At 43.9% G+C, this 16431-nt stretch overlaps 1 protein-coding gene across 2 annotated transcripts in view; it reads left to right on the forward strand.

The window, feature by feature from the left end:
* Positions 1–16431, forward strand: part of CCDC34 (coiled-coil domain containing 34) — a 367776-nt gene that overhangs the window by 53906 nt on the left and 297439 nt on the right. For both annotated transcript variants that reach the window (XM_078684653.1, XM_078684655.1), the window contains exon 4: positions 2082–2189. In XM_078684653.1, coding sequence (XP_078540779.1) covers positions 2082–2189 — 108 coding nt within the window. The remainder of the gene's footprint in view (positions 1–2081; positions 2190–16431) is intronic.

Here is a 16431-nt window from a genome sequence, read left to right on the forward strand (position 1 = left end):
TTGCGTGGTAAGGAAGTGAAGTGGCAATGTTTGAACTGGCAGAGTGGCCTGTACTTTTGATTATTTGTCTTATTGCTCACTCATGCCAGAGGATTTGACTTTGTAGCGTGGGTTAGATATACTACCCAAATAACTGAATAACATATCCACTACTCAAATTACTTCATATTTTTTTACTATACTAATTTTCAACAGTAATCCTTTATGGGTTGCGGAGTGGTGTGCTACTCGCCAGAAAAGCGCTTCAACACCCATCAGGGGTAACAAGTGCAAATGCAAATCTTTCTTCCCCTTTTATCCTTCCGCTAACCTTCTCACTCCAAGTAACTGACTAATATCCACCACTGAAATTACTTCATATTTCACCATATTAATTCACCACTAATCCTTTGTAGGCTTCCTGAATAGCGTGCGTCAACAAGCACTATATAAATACAAACCTTTGTCCTCCTCTATCCATCTGCTATCATTCCAAATCCAATTAACTGACTGACCTATCCACCACTTAAAATGTACTTGTATTTTTCGCTATACTAATTCAACACTAATCTTCTATGGGTCCCAGAGTAGTGTGCTACTTGCCGAAAAAGCGCTTTGACGCCTCGTCAGGGGTAGTAAGCGCTATATAAATGCAATTACAATACAATTACAATACAATACAATGTGACCCTTAGGTAAATCCTTATGTTGAGGCAGTTGGTACCTTAGCCCTCAATCAGGTCTGGCTTGGTTACGAGTTTTTATAATTCTGGCTTCTGCTTCTACTCCACACATTCTTCAGTTGCTTCACAGAAGGAGGGTTGCTTATCTTCTATCTGCTTTGTTGAAAATTGTGAAACATGACAAACTATCCCTTAGCAAAAACCCTTCTTTGTCTTCTTTATTCCTCCTTTCCTGCGAGTCCCATGGCTCGGTGAAACGTGCATTGTTGTAGACATCCACTTTTAATCTACAGGCATGGCCCCCTTAGTCATCATTTAGGTGTTGCAAAGTAATTGAAAGACATCAGTATTAAACTATATTCTTAAAGTCTTTCTCTGTTAATCTTAATTAGGATGCGCTGATGTTGGCTTTCAAGTTGTTGCCTTAATTTTACTTAGTTGCAGCTAGTTGTTGATGTGTTTTGCATAGCAGCACAAATCTCCTCCTGTATCAACCTGAGGCAGGATTTCCTCTATAAGCTTGGCCATGTCTACCAAATTGTATAATCATTTGCTCTATCATACTGTCTAATTGTGTAATGTCAAACTGCCATGTGTTAACACTTTAAAGCCAGACTTACTGTCATTTCCATTGCTTGCCCTAATTTTTAAGTTGAAAGACTTCTTTAAATATGGCGTTTTATATGGGGTGATTTCTACTAACCCAGTCAACTTACAGTTGACTTGTGGACCACCTACTGATTGCTGTAAATGCAATATAAGCTTCTGTACTCACCATAAACATCCCCTGTGCTGAGGTGCACGTTTGGGTGTTACACATAGTGGCCACACTTGTATTGATGGATTACTTATTAATTTCTGAGATTTATTCTTAGGGAGCCACAGTCAAAATACTGGAGTGCTTGAAAAAGTCAAGACAACTTCAAATTTCTGATTGGATTGCTCCATGTCTGAGCCAGACATGCCTTTTATGCCGCAACCATTTTCACGATGAGCTTGAGCCCTATTATTCTAGTTTTGAAAGCCTAGGGCCACTCTCCCTGTGCCTCTTTCACTTTCTCCAGCTCCCTGAGGAGAATTGCAGCAAGCAGCGGGAGGCTGAAAGCAAGAGAAAGAGAGTGTGGGGGTGGGGTAGAGAGGAAGGAGCGAGAGACAGTATGGATGGAAAGAGAGCAAGGAGCCCACAGTAGTGGGGTTGATTGGAGCATTTTTTGCCAAGGCTCCTTTTATTTCTCCAGTTCTACCCTACTCCACGTTCGTACTTGTGAATGTCTTTTTGTAGTGTTGGAACTCCTGTTCCCCATTACAAATATTCATATATACCACTTTTTAATTACCAGGGCTGATATCTGCTTTTGTATCCTCATTGTTTATTATGTAGTTCACCTGTATGCTGACTTTGCCTCCTATCTTGATTAGGAATTAAAGCAAAATCAGGAGTTGGAGAAAATAAGGCGACAGCAGGAATTGCACAAATTGGCTGCTGATGAGCAACACAAGGAATGGGTCCGGAAAAAAAATGAGCAGGTATGTTATGCTATTTTTATGGTTTAAGTTTTAACGATTTGTTTTAAGTTGATTTAACTGAATTGAACTTTATAGTTGGAAATGTGTTGTACTCTTACTAAAGACCAGTAGCATAAGTGACAAAAGTAAGTTTGCATGTGTAAATCTGCTTCTGCACCTCCGTGTAACTCTACTTTTTTCCCTTTCGTCATGTCCCAGGTGAGATTTACACCTAGGCGTGGACTTATGTCTGCACCCCATCAAATTCCTTTTAAGTGTATAGTTAATATTAGTAACTTTCTATCTGTTTGTTGTGATCTATGCCACTGGAGCTGAGATCTCCCTATATGAAATTGTAGGGACATTTGATGAACAAAAAGTATTTAATGCAAAATATAAATGTGAAATAAAATTAAAGAATCATGTTAACCTACTAACTTTTAAAATTAACTTCCTACCAATTTGTAAAATAATTCCAGTAAACTAATATCTTTCAACAACATTTTACAAACAAAATAACCCTCTTCATTTACGTTTTTATTTTTAGATAATTTGTAATAAGCGTGGTTGTGAGTTAATTTTCTAAATAATTTTAATATTGTTTAGTCTTTTAAACCAAGCTAAACTTTTATTTGTGTATTTTGAAATAAGAAATAAATGTTAGTATTATATTTGTGTTTTTCGTACTTCAAAATTATGTCACATTTAAAATTTAGAACTAATTTAATTTATTGTACATTATTTCCAATGAGTTGTTCATATTATAGCCTGCCTTAATTATTTTCTGTGTGGGTGTGTTGCAGTGCCAGTGGTTGGTCGTAGTGTATTTGACTTGGTCCAAGGCTGGGCTGGAGTACATTTAACCCGTAGTAGAACTGCAGTTGATTTATGTGAGTGTTTGTTTTTGTATTACATGTCCCTTCATAAACCCCGTGTTTGTTTTTGTATGAGCATGTTTGTGGTTATTCTCCTCCCACACTTGGTGCTAAAACTGCATAACTAACTACTAAAATTGTATAACTATGTGTACGAGAGATGGAAATCTCCATACAGAAAAGATAGAAGAGGCAAAGGTGGAGTTCTTCAGCTGTAGGGTTGTGAATTGCATTTTGTAGTACCGCTGGAGAACTACTTTATGTACTTCGAAACACCTTTTATGAATTGGCATATTTTTTTTTCTGTTCATTGACAAATAAGGGTTATGTGTATTTAACAATGGTCAAAGAAAGATAATCGTCGTCTGACCGTGTCTTTGACCCTGACCACTTGGTTAGCAGTAAACCTGGTTTGGTGACTTCAAAGCTGTCTAAGTTATGATCATATTATTCAGCGTCGTCCTTGTACTCTGTGTCCCGAGGTGACTGGAAAACTGCGAGTGTTCCATTGGACCAGGAGAAAGAAATGGACAGTGGCGCCTTCTTTGCAGTATTCACTTTTAGTCTAAAAACAGACAAGCAATGGAAACTTCCAATGAAGTAGTACTACTTTACCTTTGAATGATCATGTCATATTGATTTACAACAGCTAGACATCTAGAATCCTCAAGCACAAGAATATTTGCCAGAGCAGTAATAGTCTTTGACTTCAAGTGGTGGTGTACTAATAATAAGTGAGCGTTGCATTGATGCTGTAACATGCCTAATCGAAATCGACTTTATGATGACTGACCTATTAATTTACCGTCTCCCCTTTCAGTTTGGCAGATTACGTTTGATAAAGCGGATGCTCTTTTTAAAAGGCATGTTATCACTATTGTGACGATTGTAGCTTTAAAATATGAGATTCAGTAACCTCTGACTAACCAATTTATGTGAAAATAATTAATGCTTGCTTTCGTTTTTCTTATGTTTCTTCACTACAGCATTATGGACCCACATTTCTGGTGTTCCAAAGATACTTTTTAACCCCTTCGCTGCTAGGCCTTTTCCCCCTCCTGTGCTAAGGCTTTTTTTGGTGTTTTGGGGTAGTGCGCGCTTAGGCCCTTGTAACTTTTTGACCACATAAGGGATCCTCGCCAAATTTGCGTCCTTTTCTTCCAACATCATGGGGATTCTAAAGGCGCCCAGGGTTTGTGGATTCCCTTGGAGGGGTCCCAGAAATTAACCAAAATATAGTGTTTTTTTTGTTTTTTTCAGAAAAATGGGAAAAACGGGCTGCAAATGAAAGCCTCTGGCTTTTTCCCTGAATATGGTATCAAAAAAGGGTTTGTGGGGCTGAATTCTCCATTTTCTCAGCTTTTAGGGAATGACAGTGTTTTGTCAGAGAACCGAAATTTTTCACTCAGTTTTGTCATTTTTCTGGGACATAGCCTATTTTTGCTATTTTTAGAGCTTTCCACCTCCTTCCAGTTAATGGTAGAAATGAGTTTGAAAGCAATAATGGATCCTGGAAAGCTTTACATTTCCGAAACATAGACAAAATTCTGAATTCAGAAAGGGGTCATTTGTCTAAATCCATGAAGGTTTCGTTATAGAAACTAACAGTTAGATATTGGAATATTTGAAAATTTGTTGAAAACAACGGCCTTTTGTCTCAACGTTTTCACCTATAACTTTCTCTAATTTTGACAGCTCTTGGAAAACAATATACCGTTACATCCGTTAGACCTTCCTGGTTGTGGGGATATATGGGACTTGTAGTTTCACCAAGAACCCGACGAACCCAGATCCAAAAACTGAGCAGCAACTTGCAATGGTATTTTTTCATTTACTGGGTATAGTGCACTTTGTCTTGGAAAATGTACACATGGAATAATCTGTATGAAAGACACCTATGTATGTATGAATTGGGTACAAATTATAGAGTTCAGAAACAGTATATAATTGCACATTTTCAAAGTTGGGAATACTCATACTAGCATGAGAATTATTGGTCATTTTTCATAAAGTTTTTTTTCTACACAATATCTTTCATTCAAAGGGAGAAATGCAAGAAAGCTCAATTGGTAATAACAGTTGATTTACAAATCTGAATTACCCCAAGTGTCCCGATAAAAACGGTACCTCACTTGTGTGGGTCGGCCTTGTGCCTGCGACAGGAAACGGCGCAAAATGCAACGTGGTCACACCTAAATTTTGCAGTTACAAATTGACCCTTTTTTGGCAAAGTGCCTACCTGTAGTTTTTGCACCCTAGTTCTTCCGGCACCTAGGGAAACCTAGCAAACCTATACATTTTTGAAAAGTAGACACCCAGGGGAATTCAGGATGGGATGACTCGACTGCCTACCACCAGGTTTTGTTACCCAGAATCCCTTGCAAAGCTCAGATTTTGACAAAAAAAACACATTTTCCTCACATTTCTGTGGAGGAAAGTTCTGGAATCTGCGTGGATCAACAAATTTCCACCCACCCAGCGTGCCCCCAGGTCTCCCGAAAAAAATGGTACCTCACTTGTGTGGGTCGGCCTTGTGCCTACGACGGGAAACGGCACAAAATGCAACGTGGTCGCTCCTCAATTTCCCAGTGAAATCTTAAGCTCTTTGGACAAAGAGACTACCTTTTGTTTTTGAGCCGTAGCTCAACCAGCACCTAGGGAAACCTAGCAAACCTATACATTTTTGAAAACTAGACACCCAGGGCAATTCAGGATGGGGTGACTCGTCTGCCTACCCCCAGGTTTTGTTACCCAGAATCCCTTGCAAACATAAATATTTGACCAAAAAAACACATTTTCCTCACATTTCTGTGGTGGAAAGTTCTGGAATCTGCGTGGATCAACAAATTTCCACCCACCCAGCGTGCCCCTAGGTCTCCCGAAAGAAATGGTACCTCACTTGCGTGGGTAGGCATAGTGGCTGCGACATGAAACCACGCAAAACGCAGCATGGTCGCATCTCAATTTCCCAGTGAAATTTAGCACGATTCGGACAAAAAGACTACCTTTTGTTTTTGCGCCGTAGCTCTGCCAGCACCTAGGGAAACCTAGCAACCCTATACATTTTTGAAAACTAGACAACCAGGGCAATTCAGGATGGGGTGACTCGTCTGCCTACCCCCAGGTTTTGTTACCCAGAATCCCTTTCAAACAAAAAAATTTGACCAAAAAAACACATTTTCCTCACATTTCTGTGGTGGAAAGTTCTGGAATCTGCGTGGATCAACAAATTTCCACCCACCCAGCGTGCCCCCAGGTCTCCCGAAAAAAATGGTACCTCACTTGCGTGGGTAGGCATAGTGGCTGCGACATGAAACAGCGCAAAACGCAGCATGGTCGCACCTCAATTTCCCAGTGAAATTTAGCACGATTCGGACAAAAAGACTACCTTTTGTTTTTACGCCGTAGCTCAGCCAGCACCTAGGGAAACCTAGCAAACCTATACATTTCTGAAAACTAGACACCCAGGGCAATTCAGGATGGGGTGACTCGTCTGCCTACCCCCAGGTTTTGTTACCCAGAATCCCTTTCAAACAAAATAATTTGACCAAAAAAACACATTTTCCTCACATTTCTGTGGTGGAAAGTTCTGGAATCTGCGTGGATCAACAAATTTCCATCCACCCAGTGTGCCCCCAGGTCTCCCGAAAAAAATGGTACCCCACTTGCGTGGGTAGGCATAGTGGCTGCGACATGAAACAGCGCAAAACGCAGCATGGTCGCACCTCAATTTCCCAGTGAAATTTTGCACGATTCGGACAAAAAAACGACCTTTTGTTTTTGCGCCGTAGCTCTGCCAGCACCTAGGGAAACCTAGCAAACCTATACATTTCTGAAAACTAGACACCCAGGGCAATTCAGGATGGGGTGACTCGTCTGCCTACCCCCAGGTTTTGTTACACAGAATCCCTTTCAAACAAAAACATTTGACCAAAAAAACACATTTTCCTCACATTTCTGTGGTGGAAAGTTCTGGAATCTGCGTGGATCAACAAATTTCCATCCATCCAGTGTGCCCCCAGGTCTCCCGAAAAAAATGGTACCTCACTTGCGTGGGTAGGCATAGTGGCTGCGACATGAAACAGCGCAAAACGCAGCATGGTCGCACCTCAATTTCCCAGTGAAATTTAGCACGATTCGGACAAAAAGACTACCTTTTGTTTTTGCGCCGTAGCTCTGCCAGCACCTAGGGAAACCTAGCAAACCTATACATTTCTGAAAACTAGACACCCAGGGCAATTCAGGATGGGGTGACTCGTCTGCCTACCCCCAGGTTTTGTTACCCAGAATCCCTTACAAACATAAAAATTGGACCCAAAAAACACATTTTCCTCACATTTCTGTGGTGTAAAGTTCTGGAATCTGCGTGGATCAACAAATTTCCACCCACCCAGCGTGCCCCCAGGTCTCCCGAAAAAAATGGTACCTCACTTGCGTGGGTAGGCATAGTAGGTGCGACATGAAACCGCGCAAAACGCAGCATGGTTGCACCTCAATTTCCCAGTGAAATTTAGCACGATGCGGACAAAAAGACTACCTTTTGTTTTTACGCCGTAGCTCTGCCAGCACCTAGGGAAAACTAGCAAACCTATACATTTCTGAAAACTAGACACCCAGGGCAATTCAGGATGGGGTGACTTGTCTGCCTACCCCCAGGTTTTGTTACCCAGAATCCCTTTCAAACAAAAAAATTTGACCAAAAAAACACATTTTCCTCACATTTCTGTGGTGGAAAGTTCTGGAATCTGCGTGGATCAACAAATTTCCATGCACCCAGTGTGCCCCCAGGTCTCCCGAAAAAAATGGTACCTCACTTGCGTGGGTAGGCATAGTGGCTGCGACATGAAACAGCGCAAAACGCAGCATGGTCGCACCTCAATTTCCCAGTGAAATTTAGCACGATTCGGACAAAAAGACTACCTTTTGTTTTTACGCCGTAGCTCTGCCAGCACCTAGGCAAACCTAGCAAACCTATACATTTCTGAAAACTAGACACCCAGGGCAATTCAGGATGGGGTGACTCGTCTGCCTACCCCCAGGTTTTGTTACCCAGAATCCCTTACAAACATAAAAATTTGACCAAAAAAACACATTTTCCTCACATTTCTGTGGTGGAAAGTTCTGGAATCTGCGTGGATCAACAAATTTCCACCCACCCAGCGTGCCCCCAGGTCTCCCGAAAAAAATGGTACCTCACTTGCATGGGTAGGCATAGTGGCTGCGACATGAAACAGCGCAAAACGCAGCATGGTCGCACCTCAATTTCCCAGTGAAATTTAGCACGATTCGGACAAAAAGACTACCTTTTGTTTTTGCGCCGTAGCTCTGCCAGCACCTAGGGAAACCTAGCAAACCTATACATTTTTGAAAACTAGACACCCAGGGGAATTCAGGATGGGGTGACTCGTCTGCCTACTCCCAGGTTTTGTTACCCAGAATCCCTTGAAAACATAAATATTTGACCAAAAAAACACATTTTCCTCACATTTCTGTGGTGGAAAGTTCTGGAATCTGCGTGGATCAACAAATTTCCACTCACCCAGCGTGCCCCCAGGTCTCCCGAAAAAAATGGTACCTCACTTTCGTGGGTAGGCATAGTGGCTGCGACATGAAACAGCGCAAAACGCAGCATGGTCGCACCTCAATTTCCCAGTGAAATTTTGCACGATTCGGACAAAAAGACTACCTTTTGTTTTTGCGCCGTAGCTCTGCCAGCACCTAAGGAAACCTAGCAAACCTATACATTATTGAAAACTAGACACCCAGGGGAATTCAGGATGGGGTGACTCGTCTGCCTACCCCCAGGTTTTGTTACCCAGAATCCCTTGAAAACATAAATATTTGACCAAAAAAACACATTTTCCTCACATTTCTGTGGTGGAAAGTTCTGGAATCTGCGTGGATCAACAAATTTCCACTCACCCAGCGTGCCCCCAGGTCTCCCGAAAAAAATGGTACCTCACTTGCGTGGGTAGGCATAGTGGCTGCGACATGAAACAGCGCAAAACGCAGCATGGTCGCACCTCAATTTCCCAGTGAAATTTTGCACGATTCGGACAAAAAGACTACCTTTTGTTTTTGCGCCGTAGCTCTGCCAGCACCTAGGGAAACCTAGCAAACCTATACATTTCTGAAAACTAGACACCCAGGGCAATTCAGGATGGGGTGACTCGTCTGCCTACCCCCAGGTTTTGTTACCCAGAATCCCTTACAAACATAAAAATTTGACCAAAAAAACACATTTTCCTCACATTTCTGTGGTGGAAAGTTCTGGAATCTGCGTGGATCAACAAATTTCCACCCACCCAGCGTGCCCCCAGGTCTCCCGAAAAAAATGGTACCTCACTTGCGTGGGTAGGCATAGTGGCTGCGACATGAAACAGCGCAAAACGCAGCATGGTCGCACCTCAATTTCCCAGTGAAATTTTGCACGATTCGGACAAAAAGACTACCTTTTGTTTTTGCGCCGTAGCTCTGCCAGCACCTAGGGAAACCTAGCAAACCTATACATTTTTGAAAACTAGACACCCAGGGGAATTCAGGATGGGGTGACTCGTCTGCCTACTCCCAGGTTTTGTTACCCAGAATCCCTTGAAAACATAAATATTTGACCAAAAAAACACATTTTCCTCACATTTCTGTGGTGGAAAGTTCTGGAATCTGCGTGGATCAACAAATTTCCACTCACCCAGCGTGCCCCCAGGTCTCCCGAAAAAAACGGTACCTCACTTGCGTGGGTAGACATAGTGGCTGCAACAGGAAACGGTTCAAATCGTACGGTGGTGAATTTACATTACCTTATTGCAAAACTACCTTGATTTTGGGGGGGGGGATCTGAATTTGTGGCCCGGGGCTCGGTGGTATTCTTTGCAAAGTAGCAAACCCAAACAGTTCTGAAAACTAGACACCTGGGGGAGTCCAGGGAGGTATGGCATGCATGGGTCCCCCAATGTTTTCCTACCCAAAAAACACATTTTCCTCACATTTCTGTGGTGGAAAGTTCTGGAATCTGCGTGGATCAACAAATTTCCACCCACCCAGCGTGCCCCTAGGTCTCCCGAAAGAAATGGTACCTCACTTGCGTGGGTAGGCATAGTGGCTGCGACATGAAACCACGCAAAACGCAGCATGGTCGCATCTCAATTTCCCAGTGAAATTTAGCACGATTCGGACAAAAAGACTACCTTTTGTTTTTGCGCCGTAGCTCTGCCAGCACCTAGGGAAACCTAGCAACCCTATACATTTTTGAAAACTAGACAACCAGGGCAATTCAGGATGGGGTGACTCGTCTGCCTACCCCCAGGTTTTGTTACCCAGAATCCCTTTCAAACAAAAAAATTTGACCAAAAAAACACATTTTCCTCACATTTCTGTGGTGGAAAGTTCTGGAATCTGCGTGGATCAACAAATTTCCACCCACCCAGCGTGCCCCCAGGTCTCCCGAAAAAAATGGTACCTCACTTGCGTGGGTAGGCATAGTGGCTGCGACATGAAACAGCGCAAAACGCAGCATGGTCGCACCTCAATTTCCCAGTGAAATTTAGCACGATTCGGACAAAAAGACTACCTTTTGTTTTTACGCCGTAGCTCAGCCAGCACCTAGGGAAACCTAGCAAACCTATACATTTCTGAAAACTAGACACCCAGGGCAATTCAGGATGGGGTGACTCGTCTGCCTACCCCCAGGTTTTGTTACCCAGAATCCCTTTCAAACAAAATAATTTGACCAAAAAAACACATTTTCCTCACATTTCTGTGGTGGAAAGTTCTGGAATCTGCGTGGATCAACAAATTTCCATCCACCCAGTGTGCCCCCAGGTCTCCCGAAAAAAATGGTACCCCACTTGCGTGGGTAGGCATAGTGGCTGCGACATGAAACAGCGCAAAACGCAGCATGGTCGCACCTCAATTTCCCAGTGAAATTTTGCACGATTCGGACAAAAAAACGACCTTTTGTTTTTGCGCCGTAGCTCTGCCAGCACCTAGGGAAACCTAGCAAACCTATACATTTCTGAAAACTAGACACCCAGGGCAATTCAGGATGGGGTGACTCGTCTGCCTACCCCCAGGTTTTGTTACACAGAATCCCTTTCAAACAAAAACATTTGACCAAAAAAACACATTTTCCTCACATTTCTGTGGTGGAAAGTTCTGGAATCTGCGTGGATCAACAAATTTCCATCCATCCAGTGTGCCCCCAGGTCTCCCGAAAAAAATGGTACCTCACTTGCGTGGGTAGGCATAGTGGCTGCGACATGAAACAGCGCAAAACGCAGCATGGTCGCACCTCAATTTCCCAGTGAAATTTAGCACGATTCGGACAAAAAGACTACCTTTTGTTTTTGCGCCGTAGCTCTGCCAGCACCTAGGGAAACCTAGCAAACCTATACATTTCTGAAAACTAGACACCCAGGGCAATTCAGGATGGGGTGACTCGTCTGCCTACCCCCAGGTTTTGTTACCCAGAATCCCTTTCAAACAAAAAAATTTAACCAAAAAAACACATTTTCCTCACATTTCTGTGGTGGAAAGTTCTGGAATCTGCGTGGATCAACAAATTTCCATCCACCCAGCGTGCCCCCAGGTCTCCCGAAAAAAATGGTACCTCACTTGCGTGGGTAGGCATAGTGGCTGCGACATGAAACAGCGCAAAACGCAGCATGGTCGCACCTCAATTTCCCAGTGAAATTTTGCACGATTCGGACAAAAAGACTACCTTTTGTTTTTGCGCCGTAGCTCTGCCAGCACCTAGGGAAACCTAGCAAACCTATACATTTCTGAAAACTAGACACCCAGGGCAATTCAGGATGGGGTGACTCGTCTGCCTACCCCCAGGTTTTGTTACCCAGAATCCCTTACAAACATAAAAATTGGACCCAAAAAACACATTTTCCTCACATTTCTGTGGTGTAAAGTTCTGGAATCTGCGTGGATCAACAAATTTCCACCCACCCAGCGTGCCCCCAGGTCTCCCGAAAAAAATGGTACCTCACTTGCGTGGGTAGGCATAGTAGGTGCGACATGAAACCGCGCAAAACGCAGCATGGTTGCACCTCAATTTCCCAGTGAAATTTAGCACGATGCGGACAAAAAGACTACCTTTTGTTTTTACGCCGTAGCTCTGCCAGCACCTAGGGAAAACTAGCAAACCTATACATTTCTGAAAACTAGACACCCAGGGCAATTCAGGATGGGGTGACTCGTCTGCCTACCCCCAGGTTTTGTTACCCAGAATCCCTTACAAACATAAAAATTTGACCAAAAAAACACATTTTCCTCACATTTCTGTGGTGGAAAGTTCTGGAATCTGCGTGGATCAACAAATTTCCACCCACCCAGCGTGCCCCCAGGTCTCCCGAAAAAAATGGTACCTCACTTGCATGGGTAGGCATAGTGGCTGCGACATGAAACAGCGCAAAACGCAGCATGGTCGCACCTCAATTTCCCAGTGAAATTTAGCACGATTCGGACAAAAAGACTACCTTTTGTTTTTGCGCCGTAGCTCTGCCAGCACCTAGGGAAACCTAGCAAACCTATACATTTTTGAAAACTAGACACCCAGGGGAATTCAGGATGGGGTGACTCGTCTGCCTACTCCCAGGTTTTGTTACCCAGAATCCCTTGAAAACATAAATATTTGACCAAAAAAACACATTTTCCTCACATTTCTGTGGTGGAAAGTTCTGGAATCTGCGTGGATCAACAAATTTCCACTCACCCAGCGTGCCCCCAGGTCTCCCGAAAAAAATGGTACCTCACTTTCGTGGGTAGGCATAGTGGCTGCGACATGAAACAGCGCAAAACGCAGCATGGTCGCACCTCAATTTCCCAGTGAAATTTTGCACGATTCGGACAAAAAGACTACCTTTTGTTTTTGCGCCGTAGCTCTGCCAGCACCTAAGGAAACCTAGCAAACCTATACATTATTGAAAACTAGACACCCAGGGGAATTCAGGATGGGGTGACTCGTCTGCCTACCCCCAGGTTTTGTTACCCAGAATCCCTTGAAAACATAAATATTTGACCAAAAAAACACATTTTCCTCACATTTCTGTGGTGGAAAGTTCTGGAATCTGCGTGGATCAACAAATTTCCACTCACCCAGCGTGCCCCCAGGTCTCCCGAAAAAAATGGTACCTCACTTGCGTGGGTAGGCATAGTGGCTGCGACATGAAACAGCGCAAAACGCAGCATGGTCGCACCTCAATTTCCCAGTGAAATTTTGCACGATTCGGACAAAAAGACTACCTTTTGTTTTTGCGCCGTAGCTCTGCCAGCACCTAGGGAAACCTAGCAAACCTATACATTTCTGAAAACTAGACACCCAGGGCAATTCAGGATGGGGTGACTCGTCTGCCTACCCCCAGGTTTTGTTACCCAGAATCCCTTACAAACATAAAAATTTGACCAAAAAAACACATTTTCCTCACATTTCTGTGGTGGAAAGTTCTGGAATCTGCGTGGATCAACAAATTTCCACCCACCCAGCGTGCCCCCAGGTCTCCCGAAAAAAATGGTACCTCACTTGCGTGGGTAGGCATAGTGGCTGCGACATGAAACAGCGCAAAACGCAGCATGGTCGCACCTCAATTTCCCAGTGAAATTTTGCACGATTCGGACAAAAAGACTACCTTTTGTTTTTGCGCCGTAGCTCTGCCAGCACCTAGGGAAACCTAGCAAACCTATACATTTTTGAAAACTAGACACCCAGGGGAATTCAGGATGGGGTGACTCGTCTGCCTACTCCCAGGTTTTGTTACCCAGAATCCCTTGAAAACATAAATATTTGACCAAAAAAACACATTTTCCTCACATTTCTGTGGTGGAAAGTTCTGGAATCTGCGTGGATCAACAAATTTCCACTCACCCAGCGTGCCCCCAGGTCTCCCGAAAAAAATGGTACCTCACTTGCGTGGGTAGGCATAGTGGCTGCGACATGAAACAGCGCAAAACGCAGCATGGTCGCACCTCAATTTCCCAGTGAAATTTTGCACGATTCGGACAAAAAGACTACCTTTTGTTTTTGCGCCGTAGCTCTGCCAGCACCTAGGGAAACCTAGCAAACCTATACATTTCTGAAAACTAGACACCCAGGGCAATTCAGGATGGGGTGACTCGTCTGCCTACCCCCAGGTTTTGTTACCCAGAATCCCTTACGAACATAAAAATTTGACCAAAAAAACACATTTTCCTCACATTTCTGTGGTGGAAAGTTCTGGAATCTACGTGGATCAACAAATTTCCACCCACCCAGCGTGCCCCCAGGTCTCCCGAAAAAAATGGTACCTCACTTGCGTGGGTAGGCATAGTGGCTGCGACATGAAACAGCGCAAAACGCAGCATGGTCGCACCTCAATTTCCCAGTGAAATTTTGCACGATTCGGACAAAAAGACTACCTTTTGTTTTTGCGCCGTAGCTCTGCCAGCACCTAGGGAAACCTAGCAAACCTATACATTTTTGAAAACTAGACACCCAGGGAAATTCAGGATGGGGTGATTCGTCTGCCTACTCCCAGGTTTTGTTACCCAGAATCCCTTGAAAACATAAATATTTGACCAAAAAAACACATTTTCCTCACATTTCTGTGGTGGAAAGTTCTGGAATCTGCGTGGATCAACAAATTTCCACTCACCCAGCGTGCCCCCAGGTCTCCCGAAAAAAACGGTACCTCACTTGCGTGGGTAGACATAGTGGCTGCAACAGGAAACGGTTCAAATCGTACGGTGGTGAATTTACATTACCTTATTGCAAAACTACCTTGATTTTGGGGGGGGGGATCTGAATTTGTGGCCCGGGGCTCGGTGGTATTCTTTGCAAAGTAGCAAACCCAAACAGTTCTGAAAACTAGACACCTGGGGGAGTCCAGGGAGGTATGGCATGCATGGGTCCCCCAATGTTTTCCTACCCAGAACTCTCTGCAAACCTTAAAATTAGGTAAAAATTGCCCTTTTCCAAACTTTTTGGCGTGGGATCGCCGTGCCGGCAAAAAAGTCGTACCACCCTGCGTTCCCCTTGTTCTCCCGAGTAAAAGGATACCTCACTTGTGTGGGTGCCCCAAAGCAGAACACCCCAAAAATGAATTTTGAAAAAAGTAGTTTTTACTCACATTTACGTTTTACAAATTAAGCACCCCAGCCTAAGTCACTTGCCTTTGGCCCACCCACACAAGTGAGGTATCATTTTACTCGGGAGAACAAGGGAAACGCTGGGTGGTAGGACATTTGTTCCGGCAGCGAGATCCCACCCAAAAAAGTATGGAAAAGTGGGTTTTTGGACCAAAATTTCAGGTTTGCAGGGGTTTCTGGGTAGGAAAACATTGGGGGACCCACGCATGCCATACCACCCTGGACTCCCCCGGGTGTCTAGTTCTCAGAACTGTTTGGGTTTGGTAGTTTCCAAAGATGCCTGCCAAGACCCCCCTCAAAAAATAAGATTATTTGGCTAAAGGTAATGTTTTCGTCTCCACAGTATGAATTGGGCCTTTTCCTAAAGCAGCCGCTATGCCTAACCACGCAAGTGAGGTACCATTTTTATCGGGAGACCTTGGGGAACGCTGGGTGGGAGGTAATTTGTGTGAGCCCAGTGATGCCACGCTTGCCCACACTAAAACGTGTGAAAAAACTGATTTTTTCCAAGCAAAAAATGAGGTTTGCAAGGGATTCTGGGTAAAGGAACGTTGGAGGATCCACGCAAGCCATACCTCCTTGGAAGCCCCCGGGTGTCTACTTTTCAGAAATGTGTGGGTTTGGTAGGTTTCCCTAGATGGCTGTCTCGCACGGGGCCAAAAACCCGGGTAACCCCTCTTGCAAAAGCTGGTGGACATGAATTCTCCAGCTTTTGCAAGAGGGGTTACCTGGGTTTCTGGCCCCGTGCGAGACAGCCATCTAGGGAAACCTACCAAACCCACACATTTCTGAAAAGTAGACACCCGGGGGAGTCCAGGGAGGTATGGCATGCGTGGGTCCCCCAATGTTTTCCTACCCAGAACTCCTTGCAAACCTTAATTAGGTAAAAATAGCACTTTTCCAAAAATTTTGCCGTGGGATCGCCGTGCCGGCAAAAATGTCCTACCACCCAGCGTTCCCCTTGTTCTCCCGAGTAAAAGGGTACCTCACCTTAACAGAGTTACTCAAAAGTCAAACATTCAAGCACGGCTATCTATTCCTCAAAGACACACACATACAGGTTGGATTTGGCACGAGGGCGAGTGATGGTTCAGTATATAAAATTTTATTAACAAGATATTTCAAAAAAATGAAATGCTCTGTCAATAAATAAATGCATAAAAACCGAACCAGTGACTCGCAACTCGTGAGCTGTAAAGCCACGACAAGGCACCAACCGTTTTACAGGCCATTCACGCACCTTTCATACCTGATACAAACAA

This window comes from Lissotriton helveticus, chromosome 3_2 (genome assembly GCF_964261635.1).
Source record: "Lissotriton helveticus chromosome 3_2, aLisHel1.1, whole genome shotgun sequence".
Lineage (NCBI taxonomy): Eukaryota > Metazoa > Chordata > Amphibia > Caudata > Salamandridae > Lissotriton > Lissotriton helveticus.